This window comes from Triticum aestivum, chromosome 5B (genome assembly GCF_018294505.1).
Source record: "Triticum aestivum cultivar Chinese Spring chromosome 5B, IWGSC CS RefSeq v2.1, whole genome shotgun sequence".
Lineage (NCBI taxonomy): Eukaryota > Viridiplantae > Streptophyta > Magnoliopsida > Poales > Poaceae > Triticum > Triticum aestivum.
Genome location: NC_057807.1, coordinates 481719660 through 481740881, shown reverse-complemented (window position 1 = coordinate 481740881; position 21222 = coordinate 481719660). Strand labels below are relative to the sequence as shown.

Below are 21222 nucleotides of genomic sequence, written 5' to 3'. Positions count from 1 at the left end.
ACTTTTGACCTATGGAAAAGTATTATTGAAAACATACTCTGTAAATAAAATACAGGCTCTCGGGCCTGATAACTTATGTACAAACACCATGATAACTTTACCCATGAAAAAAGTTGTTGAAAATATACTTCGATAAGAATGTGTGTAAATTACATGGTAATATACACACAATAGAGCTGATACCTTACTTAGCTCAGGCATGATAACTTTTGACCCAGAAGAAAAAGTCATCGGAACATGCCAACATGGGATCTTGTTTCGAAGGTCTCGCCATGGTGGATTTTTTTGTGAAAATGGATTTTGAACCGAACAGACCGTTTGAGTTACAAAACATTTTGGAATTTCAAAATAAAGTGAATCTATGATGACATTAGTTTTTCTGCACTTTAAGTGCATTTGCATGTGGGGAGAAATTTGAAAGAAATCATTTTTATGCGTGGAATTTTTATATGTAACATCGTGGTAACTTATGTACCATAGACGTGATAACTTGCATACCCGAGATGTGATAACTTTTTACTCGGAAAAAAAGTCGTCGGAACATATCAACATGGAATCTTGTTTCGAAGATCTCGTCGAGACGGTTCTTTTATGCCCCGCAAAAAAAAAAGAGATGGTTCTTTTATGTAAAAACATTTTTTCAATCGGACCGACGGTTTGGGCTACAAAACATTTTGCATTTTGAATTTATTTAGAATCTTTGTTGATGTCATCATTTCTGTTTTATATGCATGCATGCACGCAGACTTGAAAATGAATTAGGAATTGGTTCGTACACCACGCTCGCTCCTATTACTTTTTGAAATCGTGCGGATGTGTTGCAATCCTCCGGACGTATGAAAGTTAGTCAAGTCCTTGCAAATATAGTAGCCTGGATCCGGGATTACCTTCTTCTTTTTCCATCGAAAAGTACAGCTGCACCATAAGGCGTCGCAGTGGCAGCAAAAGTGGGTCCATGGTTGTCGACGTGGGCGGGAGCGGGGAACAGTGCAGCTGACGTGGTGGGGCCCGCCCTGACTTTTCCAGTCCTCGAGAAGGGACAAAGCAGTTCCGTCCACTCTGCCTGGCATAGTGTACACGCAGCCAGAGCAGTCCGATGACGGCGAGGTCAGGAAGCCAGATTCCATTTTTTTTCTCCGACGGCCGATCACGACGCTGACGCGAGTCCTATACCACACATAAACACACGCACTCGCAGCCATGCCATTCCCAAGCTTCAGCGGCCGCAGGGCACCGGGAACGGCATATAAAGATAACATCAGTTCATCACCCACCACCACCGTCGAGACCGCGCGCGGTGGCCGGCGAATCGACAGAGCTAGCATTAGCTGTCTATATATAGGCGAAGGCGATGAGGACGGCGGGCCGGATGCCGGCGACGAGGACGCTCTCCTGCGTCCTTTTCCTACTTATCGCCGCCGCCTCTCGGGCGTCCGCGGCGGCGGCGATCACCAAGGGCGACTTCCCCCCGGGGTTCGTCTTCGGCACCGGCTCCTCCGCTTATCAGGTACGCACTGCTATGCCACTCGGCTCACACCGGCCAGCCAGGCGCAGGCGGGTGCCTCGCCCTCAGTTGCATCCATGGTAGTACGTATATCAGTGTATCGCCGGTGGTTCGTGCGTCGGGATTTCTCCTGTTGCACGTACCAGCATCTACGTACGTACTAATAATTAAAACAGACAGAGATACCATGTTACTCCCTAAATACAAGTCTTTTTAAAGATTTTAATATGGACTATATACGAAGCAAAATGAATGAATCTACACTCTAAAAACGTTTATATACATCCATACGTACTCCCACCGTAAACTAATATAAGAGCGTTTAGAACACTGCTTTAGTGATCTGAACACTTTTATATGAGTTTTCAGAGGGAATAGTTCACATTGATATCTCTAAAAAGATACTCCCTCTGTCCAGAAATACTTGTCATCAAAATGGATAAAAGATGATGTATCTTAAACTAAAATACGTCTACATACATCCTCTTTTATACATTTAGATGACAAGTATTTCCGGACGGAGGGAGTATATATTTAGGAACAGTGGGAGTATATACGTACTATGTGACCTAAACATTTCTCCATCGGGAAGCAAACGTACAGAGAGCCACATCCTCCGTGTTTGTTCTATTCTAAGTATCAACGAACACTACTGCTAGTAGTATACTGGAATATATATTATCTTTGTGCAGGACATGAAATTGCTGCCAAGTACTCCCTCCGGAATGTTATCTACTGGATACGTCCGTTTGAGCGTCGAGTAATTCCGGAGGGAGAAAGTACTCCATGCCAACTTGTTGTTCCATATCCTCCATCTAGCACCACCACACTTCATACATTGCAAATAATGTGCCCGGTTCTAAAACAATACATGCAAATAATGAAAGATCTCCTCTTTACCTTCAAAAACGGAAACACTAGAGAGGTTGCATTTGCATACCGTGTGCGTTTTCCCCTTTCCTGGTGCTGTTTTCCTCCTGGCCTTCCCTTTTCCTTCACCTGCTCCTTCGCCTTTTTCTTGACGACATTTTCGGTCACAAGTGACGCGGCTTATCAAAGTGAACTGAGCCATCAATCGGACAGGTGGAACAGGGCGTGCAAGAAAGTAATGGACATGGAATTTCTGGGGCCAAAGAGCTTTTCTTTCTTCTTCTTTTTTCCCTTGTGTTCTGGCCATGTTTTTCTTATCTGATCTGAAGTGAATGAACAATGTGGGCATGTGGCGATGCTGGATAACTGTACTTGTACTTGTGTTGATGCAACAGTAGAGTGGTTCAATGTCTAAAAAAGTCAAAATTGTGAAGTAGTAGTTCGAAACATGCAGTTGCTTAAATTCAGGGTCCAACTCTGACCAACACAAAGCTTTCTTTCTAATGTCATCCCTAAACTCGATCCAAGTTAAGCAACCAGTTTCTTTTGGTAGTTTGTAAAAAGACATGGTGATTTCAGTTAAATGAAATTGGGAGGATGCTCCCTTTATTATAAAATAATAATAAAAAGTTAAGCAACCAGTCACCGGCAGCCTATACTTACACTCTGTTCCCGCCAACGACGTTTTCGTCCCATATAGTCTTCAGAAAACAACCCAAATGCCGTTTCCTCACCAGTTTCTTTCGTCGACTTCATTTCGATGTCACCAGGCTAATTTCTCTTTCGGCTACTTCTTTCTGTTTTTGGCTGGAGCGAAACAGAGCATCTTAATCAGTGAAAGCTGCAAATAGGCGGTCGTGTTGGCAGGATTGGAACCATAAATAAACCAAAGCTCTCAATAGTGGAGGGAAGAAAATAATAGTGATCCACTTATGTTGCTAGGGATTAGGACCCGAGAGTCCAGAAAAAGGTCAAAACAAAGGAAAACAGGGTCCAAATTATCATTGTTTTTTAGATAGAATGGTCAAATTTAACTGCCTTTGCTCTTAAGCCTCTGCCGTCTGAATCACCAGAATTGGGACTACAAGTAGTAAAAAAGCTTTCACATTGTATAAGATACTTCGCTGAATTGTACAGTATAATATACTTTGTTGTGCGTACCGGTCTGAACATTCCGCTGATTTCCCAGATTGAAGGCGCGGTTGCAGAGGACGGAAGAAAACCCAGCATCTGGGATACATTCACACACTCAGGTTTATTCACCGGCTTCCCCACACCCTGTGGGCCTGAATCTACCACGCATTATCGCATTGCGAATTGTAACATGGAGTTTTAACATCCACAGGCTACTCTGCCGATGGAGCCACTGCTGATGTGACTGCAGATCAGTATCATAAGTACAAGGTTAGTTTGTGAGACCAAGTGATGTTAAACAGATGAATTTTCAGAACAAGAATTGGGTGCTAAACTCACTCTGATAAACAACCAGGAAGATGTAAAGCTTTTGAGCCAGATGGGCGTGGACGCGTATAGATTTTCCATTGCCTGGCCTCGGCTTATTCCTGGTAAGGCCATACCGACAGTATTAGTAAAAGCACTACATATATTGAATAATGTGTTTCAGAGAAGTTAAGAATAGCACTGAACTGACTTCTGTTTGCAATCCATGAAGATGGCCGAGGAGCTGTCAATCCAAAAGGACTGGAGTACTACAACAACCTTATCAATGAACTCCTTAGTCATGGTATTTGATCCTTGGCATACTGAATCCTTCATTTACGAAAGAAATGACAAGATTTCCAAATGTCCAGCTGTGCAGAGATAAATCGTGCGTCTTCCTCTGTTTCATGTAGGAATTCAGCCTCACGTAACGATATATCATTTTGACTTCCCTCAGGCTCTTCAAGATGAATACCATGGGATGCTTAGTCGTAAATTCATGTAAATTCTTCTTTCCCTATTATTCAATGTCATTAGTGCAAGTGCAATTTCATAAAGGAAGAAAAAATAATGGTTCCTTTTACCCTTTTTTGTCACATGGTTGCAGAGATGACTACACGACGTATGCAGATGTGTGCTTCAAGAACTTTGGCGACAGGGTGAAATACTGGAGCACTGTGAATGAGCCAAACATTGAGCCCATTGGCGGATACGATGTAGGATTCTTTCCACCACAGCGATGCTCCTCCCCCTTCGGCATCAGTTGCAACAATGGCAACTCTACCACTGAGCCCTACATAGTAGCTCACCATCTTCTGCTTGCACATGCCTCAGCAGCGTCCCTGTATAAAGAGAAGTATCAGGTTAGAAACGATGCCATCTTTTACAGAACAACCTGTTCATTTGGGATTGGTCATTCTCACAGGTCTAATATTCCTTTCTATTTATTGATAATCAGGCCAAGCAAGGAGGAAAACTTGGACTCACATTGCTCTGCTGGTGGTTCGAGCCTGCAACACAAACACCTGAGGATATAGCAGCAGCTGCAAGGATGAATGACTTCCACATTGGATGGTACGTTCTTCTACATTTCAAGTTCAACAAGGACAGCTAGAATGTGTGCGTAACTAGAGCTAAAGATGTTGTAATCATGACACAGGTATATGCATCCATTGGTGCATAGAGACTACCCACCAGTGATGAGGAAGAATGTTGGGTCCAGGCTACCATCTTTCACCGCTGAAGAGCTAAAGAGAGTGCGTGGGTCTTTTGATTTTGTCGGATTTAACCATTACGGTGCCGCTTATGTGAAGGCTGATCTTAGCAAGCTGGATCAGAAGCTGAGAGATTACATGGGTGATGCAGCCGTGAAATATGACACCGGTAAGAATATTAATAACCTGAAGTCCTGTCATGTGTTATACTATGTGCCACAATGCAATGAGAGAAATGAAACTTAACTCTTCTGCAAATGTATTCTTGCAGTGCCATTTTTGAACTCAAAGAACCAGGTATTTGATGATACAAGTCATTCCGTCACTAATCAATTTAGTTCGAAAATGAACTTTGTTCCCAATAAACTAAATCATTTGTGTGTGTGTGTGGCTAAAATTAAATGCAACAGCTCTTGTTTGGGTTGAAAATGGGTTTCATGTCATCAACAGCGTGGTCTATGAGGAAAATGCTGGAGCATCTGCAGGTCAAATACAAGAACCCTGTGGTCATGATCCACGAGAATGGTAAATTCTACTGACCGAACTTTCAGCTACCTTAAAATGCATGATTCTGTAAGGTCATCAACTTTTGATCACTCATCAACCTGAAATACCATTTCGTCAATGATCATGTCCATCAGGAGCTGCCAGCATTGCTGATCCCTCTGGTGGGAACGCCCCCGACGACGAGTTCAGGTCGCAGTACCTGCAGGATTACATCGAGGCGACCCTCCAATCCAGCAGGTACCAACACCATCCATTCATCTCAGTAGAGGACACCTGAAAGAAACTGATGCAGTTTGCTCACCAATTTCCTCTCTGTTGCTGGGTGATCAGGAACGGCTCGAATGTGCAGGGCTATTTCGTATGGTCATTCCTGGACGTGTTCGAGTACCTCTTCGGCTACCGCATGGGCTATGGCCTCTACGGTGTGGACTTCAGCTCCAAGGAGAGGACGAGGTACCAGAAGCACTCCGCCAAGTGGTTCGCCGGTTTCCTCCATGGTGGTGAGCTCAGGCCGGTGGCTCTGCCCGGCAAGGCCTATTCCCAATGATCTTGACACTTCTTCAGGCCTTCGTAGCCAGCAAAGAGAAGGATGCACGAATAATCCCGGATAGTTGGGTGTTATTTTTGGATGGAAGTTGAATTTAGCTTGGGCAGTAGGTTTTACAGGTCTCTGCTTCTTTGGATTCGATTGTTCCTAATCCTATGTATATGTTTGTGTTGATGTATATGCTGAAAATATTAATACATTGCTACACGAATTGTCGGGTTTAGTCATTAGTCTGTGAGTGAAATCACATACCTGAATTTAGACAGTATCTGCGAAGTCTCAATTTTGGTTTCAGTGGCATATACATGGGCTGTAAAGATGAAGAAGCCACATACATGTGCCTGATATTGTTGGAGTGTCCAGATGACCAAACAAAGGCAGTGCCCCCCTGCTACAAGCATAATCCAAGAGAAACAGCAGCAGCACTCATTCAGCATTCTCTCATGATAACTGATTCAGTATTCTGGTACAGTGGTCAGAACTATTCATGCAGCAGCCAATAACTATTAAGCCAGTAAAATCATGATTTGTTCAGACTAGCACACAGGAGGACTTCTAAATGGCATTGGCGCCAGCGCCAGCGCTTGACAGAATATGACAACAATCTGACACTGAAGATGATCTCCAAATGTAAGTGCTTGTATGGCCAACCAACAGCAAATCAAGCACAGCGCTTGACAGAATTGATGCTACCAGTCATCGGGATTACTTGTTCTCCCCTATTTATTCTGCTGTCAAATAAATATCTTCTCTCAGCATGTGATTGGTTCTGATATATGTGGGATCGGTTCACACAAGAGGCTTCTAAGCAGCTCCGATTAACTACGAAGGAAACAACAATATCAGTTTCATTACTCACCCAGACGAAGATTAAGCTGTAAATTCTCAGTTAGTCCCAAACGTAAAATCTGGCAACACAATTACCGAGTTTATTGGTTGTGCGCACCAAACAATGCAGATGCTGGGGGCATCGCTTCCTTTTTATACAGAGGAGTTATGGAGACAATGCTCGAACCTTCCCAGGTAAATCAGTTTAGCAAAAATATCAGATGGGAACCAACAAACAGAGAGAGGTAACACGAGGCACAAAATGGGAACAGGCGTCTGTAGATTTGTACTGATAGTCTGATACCATACTGTTTACATAGTCTTCAGTTTCCATCAGATGACAACAGCTTGGTAAATACCTCCAGATAGACGGCCAGGATGACTTGGCTCACTGGGGAAGAGGATTATATAGGGACCAGGAGGTGATGCAAACAGGTAGTAGGTTGAAACTTCTTACATGATGAAAACATCAACAAGGGAAATCTAATCTACGTAACAAACAGAACATCCAGTCTCTGACAAACTTCCTAACTGACAAGAATCAGAAGAAGAAAAATAAGATCACGGTGATCCTATCGTCTTAAATGCAACACCCTCCACCAGAATCAAACATCAAGCCCCCGAATTATCGAGCTGCAGTTTCCTATCATGGCATATGAGGACATAAAATGTTCAAGTACATAGCTAATATGACTAAGTCGAGGATATGCAAATACAAGATTATTGGTCTAAATGTCCACAATGAAATAGAGACTGAAAATTATATATTCTTCTAATATGACCAAGTGTTGTTTATATCACTCTGTTGCTCCAACAGGTGCCCTAAAATAGGGCACCCACAAGAAGACAACCATGATGTATTTTGCAACAGCCAACACCTGTTTTAGGGCACCTATTAGAGTGGGAGGTTTTTGGTGTTGTAAAAAAGCACTTTTAGGTGTTGCAAATTTTGCTCCAACCACAGTTTAGGGCCTTATTATAGGGCACCTATTGGAGATGCTCTAAGAAGTAGGGCCAGGAGATAGGAGCTAGATAGCTGTTGCCCTCAAAATATGATGTACCGTAGGTGGTGACATCTGTGGAACATATGTGAATGAGAGATCTATAGGATTCTCTCTGGGACTTTGGTCCTAGAAAAAAGAATACAAAACGGGCAAGAAGAAACACAAGTGGTCACATCCAATAAAATACTACATAATACGCAGCTTGTTTACAACTGAAACAAATTTGATCCCAATCTACTAGATAGGTCGCGAACAGCTTAATATTCAGAGGATACACAGTTTGCAGGATTATATCAAAATGTCGACAAGGTAATAAATAAATAAACATGTATCAGAAGCAAAATGCACATCACGGGTTCAATTAACACATTATGGTAGCTTATCTGATAGGGCAATTAGGTGATGTACTGCTTCACATTTCAGTTCCATCATCTCTACCACCAGCAGCCCAGTCTACAAGCAAAAGAAAACAAATAAAGTAACCAAAAAATCTATAAAAAAATGACACAGAAAGAGAGGGTGAAGGTGCAACAGTTACGACTTGCATCAATTTACCATTACATATTCATGTAACCTGAGAAGATCACTAGCTTTTGACTCAAGGTTAGGAATAGGTAAATAAAGCCATACATAGTACCTATGAGAGCACACTTCCTCTAAACAAAACGAATCACTCCAAACAGTAATGATCATCTACCTACTAATAAAGCCATTTTCAGACTGTTGAGCCAATCAATGGAAATGAGTTTTCCAGAACGACCTCTGCAGTGAACTTATTCCATGCTAAGTCAGATGCACCAATGGTAATATTCTTGAACGAACACATTCTGGTTGAGAAAAATAACCCGACTGCTTAAATTTGAATACCTTATAGTAAGTAAATCAAAGAATAATGAACTATAGACAAGAGACAGTAATAAAAATAATTTTGCTTTCACATGGCCCAGTGAAATATATACAAACATCACCATGAGTTCAGAAACTGAGTAAGCAAGCATATAACTTATGCATGAATTGCTAGGCAACCTTTAACCACACACAAAAAGATAATTAGTTTTTGTTACTATTGCAATGCAAGGGTCGGCTATTACCAGCAGCATAAAAGCTTGTGTAGGGAAAATGGGTGAAGATGGACTTGAATTGGAATCGGTTATTGAACTGCATTGAGTCGAGTTGAATCATGAAAGAACCACTAGATGTCCCCAGAAATATCACATTGTGATCCTCCTCGTACCCATGTATCCTGGTCCAGAAGACCTGGACGGACTGTCTTGGCCAAAGGTGCTTTGTCAACTCAATGGTTTTCTGAAGGACCCATGTAGCAACATCATCAGAACTGACCTTCCGCTCCCATAACTGCATGGTCAGTTCTGTCAAAATGATGAGTCCGAGACTACTTTCCTCTGTCCGCATGATCTGATAGTTGGAACAACCGCCGTCTACTGGCTTCTCAATTGTAACAAGCTTCTGCATTTTAAAATCAAACTCAAGAATGCAACCTTCAATCTGGCAACACCACCAGTAAAGTGCATTCCCAATCAGGACGCTGGACTTTCTCCAATAAAACAATGTGTACCAGTCTTTAGTCGTTGAGATAACATTTCCCCATAGGCCAGACTTGGATTTGTAGAGGCACACAAATAGACTTGCATGGTCTTGGCCACCTCGCACCAAAGCCAATTTAAAAGAGCTCAAGCCACAATCACCGTGCACATGGCCAGGGTCGTCATCACCGGCAGCGCAGAGCACCGCCGCGCATAGGATCTCCCTCTCTCTAGCGTCGCCGAACTCTGGTGGAAAAGCTACTCGGTGCTGGTGACCGGAGATGGGGTTCCACACGACGGCCTCGGGTTGTTTCTTATTGAGGAAAAGGGCGAGGCCGTGATGGCATTCCACGAAGTCCAACCCTCCCTCGTCGCGGCAGCGCTGCGGCAGGGAGAAACGCGCGGCGGGGATGCGGTCGGGCGGGTCCAGCGTGGGAGTGAAGACGTAACCGATATCTTGGTCGTAGGAGAAGCAGCCGAGGAGTGGGGGCCTACGGTGGTGCGCGCGGAAGCGGCGGAGGAATCTCGGATCGGAGACGAGGCGGCGCCAGCGCTTGCAGACCACGGAGGCGCGGAGGAGGGAGGATGGCTGCGGAGGAAGGAGGAGTAGGATCTCACGGAGGAGGTCGTCGTTGTCCAGCGGCGGCGCAGGCGCCGGGAGCGGCATGATGGGGGACGCGAGACGGCGGCGGCGGCGGCGGCGGACCATGGAAACCTCGCCAATTTCCCGTTTGGGGGCGACTTGAGATTTGCCCCTTTGCAAATCTGTACTAGTACATTTTTTCTTTTTCTTTTGGGATCCTTTTGCTATCATTGTAAATTTTGCAATTTTTTAAGTAAGTTTTTATACAGTACAGTATTTTTAGGACAATCTTTAGAACAACTCTAAGAGCATCTCCAGCCATTGAGCCCCCCAGGAGGCATTATTTTCACCTCCTGGGGGGGCTGCCGGCGAGAACTTTGGCATGGGGGCGGGAATTTTCCCACTCGTTGCGCCCCTAGGAGGCGAGAAGCTGGGGCCGACGAGGACGAGCTGTTGCTAGTGATCAGCGGACGAGGGAGGAGAAGGACCGGGCTCCTCGCCGGCGTGCACCTCCCCTGCCTGGCCGTCGCGCGCGCCCCGCCCTGGCCGCTGTGCCCCTGGCCGCCGCGCGCGCCCCGCCCCGCCGCGCTCGCCTCGCCTGACCGCTGTAAGCGCCGTCGCCCAGGCCGCGCCCTCCCGCGCCCAGGCCTCGCCGGCCGCGCGTCCGCGCCCGGCCTCCCGAGGACTCGGCGTCGCCGTGCAGGAGGACTCGGTGCCCCGTCACGGCCTTGCCTCCATGGATGACGGCGGTTGCGGCGGCGGAGGAGAACATGGAGACGACGGAGAGGGGCGGCACGCTGCAGGTCGGGAGGCGGGGCTGTGTGCGGTAGGTGTGAAAGGAAAGGGAGAGGAGAGAGGAGAGAGAAAAGAGAGAAAGGAGAGGAGAGAGGAGAGAGAGGGGAGGGAGAGGGGCTGACAGTGGGCCTGTGCATGCAAAAGACAACTGTCGGCGTCCCCGGCTGGCCCCTGGGATCCTGGGTTTGGGGTGAGAGCGCCGGCCACAGTTTTGCCCAAATCCGGCGATAATTGAGATCGTGGGGGCGCGAGTGGGTATTTTTTTGGCCGCCGGCGATGAAAAAGTGCTCTTGGGGGCCTACCTGGTGGCGCTAGTGGAGATGCTCTAAGGCCTTGTACAATGGCAGGTGCTTACCCAGATGCCATAGAAAAAAAATCATTTTTTTTTCATAGATTAGATTGCATGGATGCTTAATTAAGAAGGGAGGTAGAAGCAAAGTTTTGCTTCGGTGCCTGGTGGAAACAAGTGCCCCCTTCTAGTCATGGGTACTTCACCTTGATGCTTCCATTGGCAAATAGAAAAGGACAAAGCCAGTCTATGCATGTGAGCAGCAGAGCGCCTCTGCGTTGGAGATAATGGGTGCCAGTGTAGATGCTACGTGAATGTCAAAGCTGCTTAGGCACCACATATGAAGCACTCTGCATTGGGGAGCAAAGAATTTTTTTAGACGCAACGCACATAGCACCCTGTCGAGGCATCCCGCGTTGTACAAGGCCTAACAGATGGCAAAGGAAGAGGCGATCTCGCCAGGCGCCAACGTCGCCAACGAGTTTCTCTGCCGCCGTCCTCCGGCGGCCCCCTCCGCCGGCGACCTCGGTCATCGGTGGCGAGGGGAGGGGGGGGGGGGGCGCCAGATCCACGTGGGTGGATAGTTTTAGCCCAAATTAGCTTAGTTTTTAGGCGGTTCATCGTCTTGACTTTCGGCGGCGGTGATGGCGATGCTGAATAAAGTTTCTTCAGATCCTACTTCGATGAGGCGATTGGTCCTATGGTTGGGGATGGATTTGGAATTCAGTTTGTTGAAGCAAGGATGGTGTGGCAGCGGCGGCATCCTCGTGGTGGACCTGTGTCCTCAGGCTCTGCCGTTGCGACGACGTTTGCTCCAGCGCCCACGCGGAGCTTGGGAGGTAATCCAAGAGTGGATGCAGATTGTGGTCTGCTTCGACGGCATCTCGAAGATGGTGGATCGTGTGCTGGGTTCATGATACGTGGATTGTAGGTACGGTTTCCTCCTTTGACGTCTTAGTCATGTGGGGCTGCCAGATCTGGAGTTTGATGGCATGTCCGGAGTGTTGCCCCGGCCTGATTCGTTCAACGTAAATGGTTTCGCCTTTAAAGAGCCACCTTGAAGGTCCGCAAAGCTGCATGTCAGTGATGGAACCACGTTAAGCTCAGGTGTGAAGGTGATCCGTCATTTTTTTCCTTTGATGGCTGCTGTTGTGGTGCCAGAGGCATGTGACGGACGTCGGTGTCAAGCTCAGATGTTTCTTTAGTCTTGTCTGTAATTTTACTTCTTGGTTGTTGTTCATTTGTGCAAAGGCTAGCGTTCTGCTATTTGTTCTGATTTGCCAGGCCAGTATATACGTGACTTGTACTATGATTCTTATGATATAAATGAGACACGTATTACTTTGCAAAAGAAAGATGTCGTATATTCTCGTCACAAGTTTACGGCTGCCTCTAAAACAGACTTGCAGTACCGCAATTTTTTTACGGTATGGGTTTGCGGCATGTGTTCCGGCCCACCGCAAGTGGTACCACAAATTCGTTTTAGTTGAGGCAAAAATCATTATTTTGAACAATATAATTTAAATACAACGGCAATATAAATCAAATTTATTAATATGTTATAACATAATACAATACAATAATCCTCTCAATTACAACAAATGTTCAAAACTGAATAATTGAAACAATAACAACATCGTCCTGAATTGAAGAATTGTTCAAATCATAGATGAATACAAATAAGATCAAACAAAAGGGAGTCTATCTCTAATACAGTTGCCACTGGTGCTCAATAAGATCATTGCCTTGGTGTGTGCATTGTCTTCAATCTGCCGGTAGGTCTCAACAAATGCAGTGATCTCATATTGGTCCCTAGTAGGCTTGACATGGCTACCAATATTGTCACAGAAAAACTCTAAATTTAAATCCCTTTCACCCCCCGATGATCATGTTGTGTAGAATTACACATGCAATCATGATATTTGAGAGGAAATTCTTATCCCGGAAAAGAGTTGGACCTCGAACAATGGCAAATTAAGCTTGCAACACACCAAATGCCCTCTCAATATCTTTTCGGCCTGCTTCTTGTGCTTGGGCGAAAATAGTTTAATTTCCGCCTTCTGGCTTACAAATTATCTTCACGAATGTTGCCCACGAAGGATAAATATCATCGGCAAGATAATACCCCCCATGTTATAATCATGTCCATTAACGGTGTAGTTGCAAGCCGGAGTATTTCCACTAGTTAGCTGCGCAAAAACATGTGATCTATGCAATACATTGAGAGACCTCGACAATCCAAAGAAACAATGCCCAATCCACAATGTTGATGTATAAATGTATTGCCTAGTCTCTTTCATCAGATTGGTTTTTTAATTGCATTGGCTAGAGCATGCACTTCTACACGGTATCTGATCCAAGAGGTTTCAAGTTCCAGTCCCGGCTAGCGCAATTAAATTGTAGCCCACTTTCGGTCCACGTTTAGACCTGAGAGAGCCACATGTGAGGGGGAGTGTTGACGTATAAATGCATTGTCTAGTCTCTCCCTCACATCGGTCTTTTGGTTGCATTGGCTAGAGCATGCACTTCTACACACAAGGCATGCAATGCCATGGCTTCAAGCACAATAGTGGGTTTATGTTGATGGCTCGTGTACTGTCCGACCCAAAGCCTTCAGGCAGTTCTTCCACCTCCAATTGCAATCCACACTCCCAAGCATGCCCGGCAGTCCTCTTGTTTCATTCATCGCCATCAACTTTTTTGTATCCTCCTCATTGGGAGCTTGGAGGTTCGGGACCAAATACCTAGACCAATGTCTTGGCAAATACCCACACACATTTGAGCGTGGCATCTTTTCCCATGCGAAGATACTCATCGGTGTAATCGGACATAATGTCATATGCTATCACTCTCATTGCCGCCGATATTTTTCGGGATGCACCGAATCCAAGCAAACTGGTCGCATTCCTCCAGCGTGTGAAGAAGCGACATTTTTGCTCCCAAGTTTCAATAATGCGAACAAAAGGAGATCTACGCATTCAGTAACGCCTACGAAAGAGGTGAGTGAGATAGGTTGGTATCTCGGCAAAGTAGTCTGTCATGAACATTTTATGGTCAAGAGTTCGGTTGGGCGGAATGCAAAGATGGCCAACCGTCGATCCGCGGCGCTTCTTTTTCTTGTCGGCTTAAAATTCTTGGACGAGATGCAACAAGAGGAGGTGCTCGGCATTTTCATCAACATCTCCTCTATGTCGGAATCATCCGACTTCGACGACGAGGATGACCACATGTGGGACCAAACACTAATAAACAAATACACTTCTATTCAAGTGAGACCAACGCTTATAGAAGACACAAATAACAAACGCATAAACGTGACTCCAACTCAGTATAATGCTTTTGTCTTTTTCCTTCCCAACCAAGTTATTTCAGTTTTATATCACAGAAAAAGAGTGAACAAATTGTACTTCCAAAACGAAGATAGACCTTGTTGTCCTACCTGATCCACGATATTGTGCAATCAATTTACCAATGTCTATTCTCATATGTTTCAATATTCGAAATATTGTGTCTGTAAAGGACTATGGTCACTAAAGATTCTCCAATGAATGATGCATGATCTTTTGTTGTATTTTTGTTATTTTTAATACTGAACCACAAGCAAAAGTCGCACGAGGGCAACTTATTTTGACGATTTCCTAAGCCACTAAGCTAACTCCTCGTATTTTATAGTTTCACAGCAAAGGACGGGCATTGTGTTAGTATCAATAAAAGGGATAGTTACAAAGATAATGCTAATCCTCATAGATGAATCAGTATAGCAAATATCAAACAGAACCAACAAACACAGAGAGGCAACACAAGGCACATAAGTGGAAGAGGAGTTTGTAGATTTGTACTGATAGTCTGGTACATAACCTGAAATTTCTCTCAATGCCACATAGCCTGAACTTTGTTGTTTACAGTCTTCAGTTTCTGACAGGTGACGACAGCTTGGTAAATACCGCCCGCAAGATGGCGGGGAGAAGATTAGACGACCAGGAGGATGAAGGAAACAGGTAGTAGGTTCAAACTTCCCACATGATCAAACATCAACAAGGGGACTCTAACTGATACCTGCATATATACTTCAGAGACAAACTTCCCAACTAAGAAGATTCAGAGAAAAGAAACAAGATCACAGTGATCCTATCCTATATTCCTATTAAATGTGGCCATCTACTTCTATTGTGCGAATTACTTGCTCACATGACGGCCTCCACTAGAATAAAAAACCCCGAGCCCCAAATGATCGAGTTGCACTTACCTACTATGGGCATATGATATGAGGACATAGTTGTTCAAATATATATAGTTAAAAATATGACTAACTTGAGGATATGCGAACACAATAATGGCGAAACTTTCCACAAAATAATGGTCAAACTTTCCACAAAATAATAGATAAGGAAGATTGTACATTCGTCCAATACTCAAAGCAATGTTCTAATTCTATTATCATGGACGAAAGGGAAAAGCAGATAAAAAAGTGTTCTAGTCCCTTACTGACAGTTTACCTGGTTGTTGCACAAGGAAATTAAGTCGATGGTGAACTCTGTTGAGAGACAGAGAACCAAGATCAAAGAAATGTAGAGCTGTTAACAAAGAGATACTGAACTTGTGCCATGTTAAGTGAAATGTACTAATACAATATTTCTTGAACTTTAACACATTTTGGTGGAAAAAATAACCTGATTATTTTATTTTTGCAATCAAGGAGCTTTGCTTATTAGTCAACCAACTTACAAGGGTGGTGTGTACATTCTTGGAGAAAGGAGGGGACAAAATTTATCCAGAGGCATCTTCTCCTAGTGCTACTAGCTTGCTTGGCACATCTATGTGCAGCTTCATTTGCTTCACGTGGAACATGAAAGAGCGCAAATCTAGCAAAAACACCACTGAGCTCTCTAATCTTTCAGCATACAGCAGCAATATCCGCCTTGTCATACGACGAGGAGTTGAAAATATTAACAACCTCCAAAGCATCACTTTCCATGGCAATATGTATGGGATCACATCATGGCGCCTGCCTGGCCTTGGTCGTCATGGCTCACGTCAGCTGAGCCTTGTGAGGTAGCTTGTATAGAACTCTCCGCCCCTCAGGAGACAGTCCTGAGGAGGCCGGTCCCCTCGGGGGTCTTGGCGTCGCCCTCCTCACGAGGCTTGGCTCCTCGCGAGGGTCTTGTGTTGTTGATGTTGAAGCTGGGTCGTACCAGGCCGTCGATGAAGCCACATGATGGGCCGCAGGAAGGCAGGGCTAGATACCCCCGAATACAGGATGCCGACAGTAGCCCCCGGGCCCAAGGCGCGCTCGGACTTGGCTTCCAGGCGAAGCCAAAGGGCAAGTGCGGAGCGCCGCGAGCCCTAATTGCCTGCGGCCTTGATGACGTGTGGAGATCGACGGGACGTGGGCGACTCCGCTTCCTCACGCTGCCTCGGCAATTGCTCGACTTGACAACTGCATGCTGCATGCAGAGAGAATGATCATTGCTGGAGATCGTGGGAGGCCGATGATTTACCTTCTCCCGGCTATAAATGTGCGGGCGGTCGGAGTCCCCCCGCCCATCTCTCCTTCGTCTTGCTCCCGCCTCCTTTTCTCCTCTCCGTCTTGCTCCATGGCACCGATCAGAAGGTATTCCGTGACTGAGAAGGGGAAGGCCCCCCGGGAGGGGCCCGATCCTCTCCCGCCGAAGAAACGGCTCCACCTTCCTCATGATGTCGGCGCGGGGCGAGAGGTGACCAGGCCTTGGCAATCGAGGCCTCCTCCTGGCTTCCCTCTTCCCATATATGCTCGCGCTCAGGACGAAGGAGTGCACCGACGAGAGACGCCTGACGAAGGCGGCAGGGCCGCCATTGCCCTACCGTCCGCACCACCGACCCATGCGGAGGGTAGCTCGCGTGAGTTTGTGGTGTGGGCGGCGATGCCCCCTGACACCTGGATCCGACTCCCGCGGTTCTTCGCCAACGAGCTGCCGTCGAGGGGGCCAGTTGAGCTGTGGCTGCAGCACGCTGGGTGTCGCAGCTCGGCAACCGGAGCCGAAGTCGAGGTGGTGCCGCCCAAAAACGTCTTCATGACTCGGGGATGGGGTGAGATTGCCCGGGCTTGCTGCGCAGAGGGAGCCCTGGCAATCCACTTCGAGTACGATGGCGCGGCCACCCTGTTCTTCAAGGTCTTCAACGAGGAGGGCGAATGGCTGGAGTGCTGCCCCGAAGGAAGCAGCTCGAGGGATGCCGCAGCGGGTGCTGGACCTGCTGCTGTCCCCTTCGGTGCTTCGTCCAGCAGCAGCGGCGACTCCTGGGAATCCAACGACTCTCCTGAGACCAGTGATTCTCCGGAGTCGAGCGACGACGGCTACGTGCCGCCGAGCTCTCGCCGAGGCCGCAACGCAGCAGCTGCTGCCGCTCGGCGTCGCCGGCGATACCGTAGGGCCTTGTAATTGCTTTTTCCTACGCAAGATGAAGATCAGCCCTCGTGGGGTTTGTAAGGATCGGAATGCACTTAATATCGATGCTGTCTCTTTTGATCTCGCGATGGATATGCGTATTCCAATTCGGCTAGGTTCCTCCCTTTTCTTTTCCCTAGACAACGTGGCGCTCTACGCCGACAGGACCCAGTTCCCAGGCAGCCTTCAGTCGTCGCTAGTATGCCAGGTCGCAATGCCGTGGTCAAGGCTAGGAGGTGAGCGGCCCAGGGTCCGGTAAGAGCTCGTGAGACGCGATGCTCACAAGGTCCCCTTTGGCGTGCAAGCAACTGTACAGAAAATCGAAAAGGGGAGTAGAACTACCCAAGTGGAATGCAAAGCAGGGCGTACGAGGAGCGAAACAGGTGCTGCAGCGAACCGAGACTTATCTTTTTGATGTCTAGGTCCATTAGGGAGATGACGCTTGCCCTTGCGCCTGCAATATTGTTGGGCGCAGCTTGCCTTGGCCACCTTCTTGCCTCGCTCGCCTAGGTGATCTACGTCCTCGGGACCCGGCCCTCGAGCGAGCTCAGCCGCCACTGGTATGCTAGGTCATGATGCCGTGGTCAAGGCCAGGGGGTGAGGGCTGGAGAGCCATTAGGAGCTCCCGAGACACGATGCTTGGGGGGGGGGCCTTTAACGCGCAAGTGACTCATGAGGCCAGACGGTGGTTGTACAAGCCGACCCGTGGCCCTAACCGCCAGATGAACCTGCAGGTTAGATGACAGGAAAGACCGAGACCCCTGCGGAGCGGGTCCGGAGTAAGGGCGTGAGGCAAAGGCACCGAGGGCCTGGCGAGGTGGTGTACGCGGAGCAGGCCATGGACCAGAGCTCGATCCCCGGGTTTATCAGCATTGCAGGGACGGATCCGAGCACAAGTGCCGTGCCGATGTGAGTGTCGTGCAGCGATGCGGGGATGGTATTAGTCAGCACACATGAAGGGCCGTGAGGCGGTGGTCATGGAGTGACAATCATAGATAAACTCATAGAAATGATCAAATAGTCCTGGTGAATGCAAAACGATACATGTTGTAGGGACGGACCCACACGGCCTGGGGATGATGCAGCCCGAGGGGCGCCCCCAAACTGAACGAACTAGAGAGATGTCACCTGGTACCATTGCTGAAGAGGTGTTGAAATAGCCAAAAACATGCGCCACTGGAGCCGTTCCTCACAAGCCGCTCGGGTGCCGAGCCTCAGGAGACTCGAAGGGACCGAGAGGCTCCTGAAGGTGCTCCTCCATCTCCACCAGGACCGCATGGTGCCTGGCCTCGTAGGTCGTCTGAGCGTCCCTCATGCAGCACTAACGCCTCAGCCGTGCCTGCTAGGCCGAATGGCATGCAGACATAGCTGTGAGGCGGACCCTCGCATCGGCCGACACGAGACGGCCGCATGAGCTGCCGAGACGCGGCCCTGTTGAGCCCGAAGATGTCGATGCAGACCGGAACTCCTTACCCTCGCCAGAGCAGTGAGCTGCACCACGCGACAGGCGACGATCGCCTTGCAGAACCCTTCCTTCTTGAATCTCCTTGATTGCCTTGTTGATGAACTCCTGAACGCCTGGTGCCTCACGCCTACTTCCTTCTCCTGGGAAGCGTGCTCTGAAGAGCGCCTCCGCATGGTGCCCGAGCGCCTCCCTCGCGACATCGGCTAGATATGAGGCCCTCTAAAGGAGATCCCCCGAGCCCAGCCTGAGAGGAGCATCGGGCACACCTTCCTATGCGATGGGTGAAGGTGTCGCGTCCGGAGACGCGAGGCTCAGTGCTGCATCCTAGAGTGAAGCTTCCTCACGAGACCCTTGTCCCAGCCACAGCTTCTTCATCTTGGGGGCGACCTCAGGAGGGGAGGCGCCGTCCTCGTCTTCAGGGTTCTCAACTGTCGCAGCCTGGAAGGCGCGCTCGAGGGAGCACACCGCATCCTTCTCTTGACAGGCGATCGTGATGACGCCGCCGCTTCCTGGCATCTTGAGGACGTTGTAGCCATGGTGCGTGGCCGCCATGAACTTGGCCAGTGCTGGGTACCCTAGGATGGCGTTGTAGGGCAGGTGGATGTTGGTGACGTCGAAGTCAATGAGCTTAGTGTGGTAGTTGTTGCGCTCGCCGAAGGTGACAAGGAGGCGAACTTGCCCGATTGGGTGTGTCAAACCGTCGATCACTCCTGAGAATGGCTTGGTGGGGTGAAGCTAGTAGTATGGCACCTGGAGCCTGTCAAACGTCTGAACAGATAGACCATTGAGCCCCGCTCCGCCATTGATGCGAGTTTTTATGACGACCACGTTGCTGATGATGGGGGAGCAGAGCATGGGAAGCGCGCCAGAGGTGGCCGCACACTTGAGCCGGTCTGAGGAGTCGAAGGTGATGGCGCACTTGGACCACTTGAGAGGGCGAGTTGCTTCAGGCTTGGGGAGCGTTGCATTCACCTCGTGCGCGAACTGCTTGAAGACGCGGTGGGAAGCCGGGGCCTATGAGCCGCCCAAGATGCAGGCAATGGCCCGAGGCTCCTGGAAGCCCCCTAGCCCCCTCGTCCTGGTGGTGATCTTTATTCCTTCTTGGCGGTGGAGGCAGAGGAGGCAAAGCTGCGTTGCCCTGAGGGCGATCCTCACGAGGCTGCTCCCTCCAGTTGCCCTCGCAAGGCTGGCCCTGCTAGTGGTCCTCACGAGGCTGGTTGTGCCACTCCTGACGATGGTTGCATCCGTCCCAGTGTCCTCCACCTCGGCCGCCTCCATGACCCTAGCCTCAATCGTTGCGCTCGGGGCGTCGACCGAGGCGCCCGTCACGGAGGGCCCTGAGTTCTTGGCAGTCGTTGGTGTTGTGGCTGTGGACATTGTGGAACACGCAGAACGGCCGGTTGCTCTTGGATGACTCGGGGTGGTCGTGGCCGCGCTTCGTCTCTGGCTCGGCCACAAGCACGGCTGGACCCTTGCACTTCACGTCCTTGGTTTTGGTCTTCTTGTCTTCTGGATCAGCATCAGGGAGCTCGAGGAGGGAGAGGCGTCTTTCCTCAGCCCTTGCACACTTGTTCGCCATGTTGAACATCTCCAGAGCGGTGCAGAGATCCTCGTGGATGGCGAGCTCCTCCTTCATCTTGACATCACGGACGCCATCGGTGAACACGGAGATGATGGCCTCGTCCGACACCTTGGGAATCTTAAGGCGAACGTTGTTGAAGCACTGGATATACTTCTGCAGGGTCTCTCCAGGCTGCTGCTTGATGCGGTGCAGGTCACCCGCGACCGGCGGACGGTCGCGAGTGCCCTGGAAGTTGGCGATGAAGCGGCTGCGCATTTCCTCCCAGGAAGAAACCGACCCCTCGATTAGGTTCAGGAGCCAAGAACGCGTGCCATCCTTCCATCGGGAACTAGTTTGCCATGATGTTCTTGTCGCCGCTGGCCGCCTCGATGCTCAGCTCATAGAGCTGCAGGAACTCGGCGGGGTCGGCGGTGCCGTCGTAGCGCGGAGGCAGGTCAGGCTTGAACTTGCTTGGCCAGACGACGTTGCGGAGCTCCGGAGTGAATGCGCGACATCCTGCCGTGGCCACCGGAGGTCTTCGAGGGGTGGAAACTGATCCTGGTGCACGCTCACCGCCACCTCCTGCGGCGGTACGCGGGCCTGGTGCTGGGGCGCTGGAAGCACGCGCGCTTCCCCCTGTGGCCATGAC

General features: G+C 48.5%; 2 protein-coding genes across 5 annotated transcripts; one reads left to right on the top strand and one right to left on the bottom strand.

The window, feature by feature from the left end:
• Positions 1 to 852: 852 nt before the first annotated feature.
• On the top strand, positions 853 to 6329 carry LOC123112639 (beta-glucosidase 31). The gene is made up of 13 exons (XM_044533685.1): positions 853 to 1507; positions 3564 to 3627; positions 3720 to 3778; positions 3864 to 3939; positions 4047 to 4118; positions 4228 to 4315; positions 4422 to 4677; positions 4773 to 4888; positions 4974 to 5197; positions 5300 to 5325; positions 5439 to 5553; positions 5670 to 5772; positions 5866 to 6329. The coding sequence occupies exons 1-13, from the start codon at positions 1352 to 1354 to the stop codon at positions 6080 to 6082; spliced, it is 1572 nt and encodes a 523-aa protein (XP_044389620.1). The 5' UTR covers positions 853 to 1351; the 3' UTR covers positions 6083 to 6329.
• Positions 2954 to 10347, bottom strand: LOC123112641 (uncharacterized). Of its 4 annotated transcripts, XR_006455617.1 has the most exons (7): positions 9006 to 10347; positions 4802 to 8367; positions 4399 to 4656; positions 4026 to 4331; positions 3848 to 3936; positions 3536 to 3752; positions 2954 to 3181 (listed from the first exon to the last, which is right to left on the bottom strand). XR_006455617.1 is itself a non-coding variant. In XM_044533687.1 (2 exons), exons 1-2 carry the CDS (start codon positions 10270 to 10272, stop codon positions 8327 to 8329), a joined length of 1308 nt encoding a protein of 435 aa, XP_044389622.1. In that variant the 5' UTR covers positions 10273 to 10347; the 3' UTR covers positions 4392 to 8326. The 4 variants fall into 4 exon arrangements, 1 of the variants encoding a protein (XP_044389622.1); XR_006455619.1 differs by lacking the exons at positions 2954 to 3181; positions 3536 to 3752; positions 3848 to 3936; positions 4026 to 4331 and having other exon boundaries at positions 4392 to 4656; positions 4802 to 4857; positions 6335 to 8367; XR_006455618.1 differs by lacking the exons at positions 2954 to 3181; positions 3536 to 3752; positions 3848 to 3936; positions 4026 to 4331 and having other exon boundaries at positions 4392 to 4656; positions 4802 to 6904; positions 7007 to 8367.
• Between the last annotated feature and the right edge of the window lie 10875 nt (positions 10348 to 21222).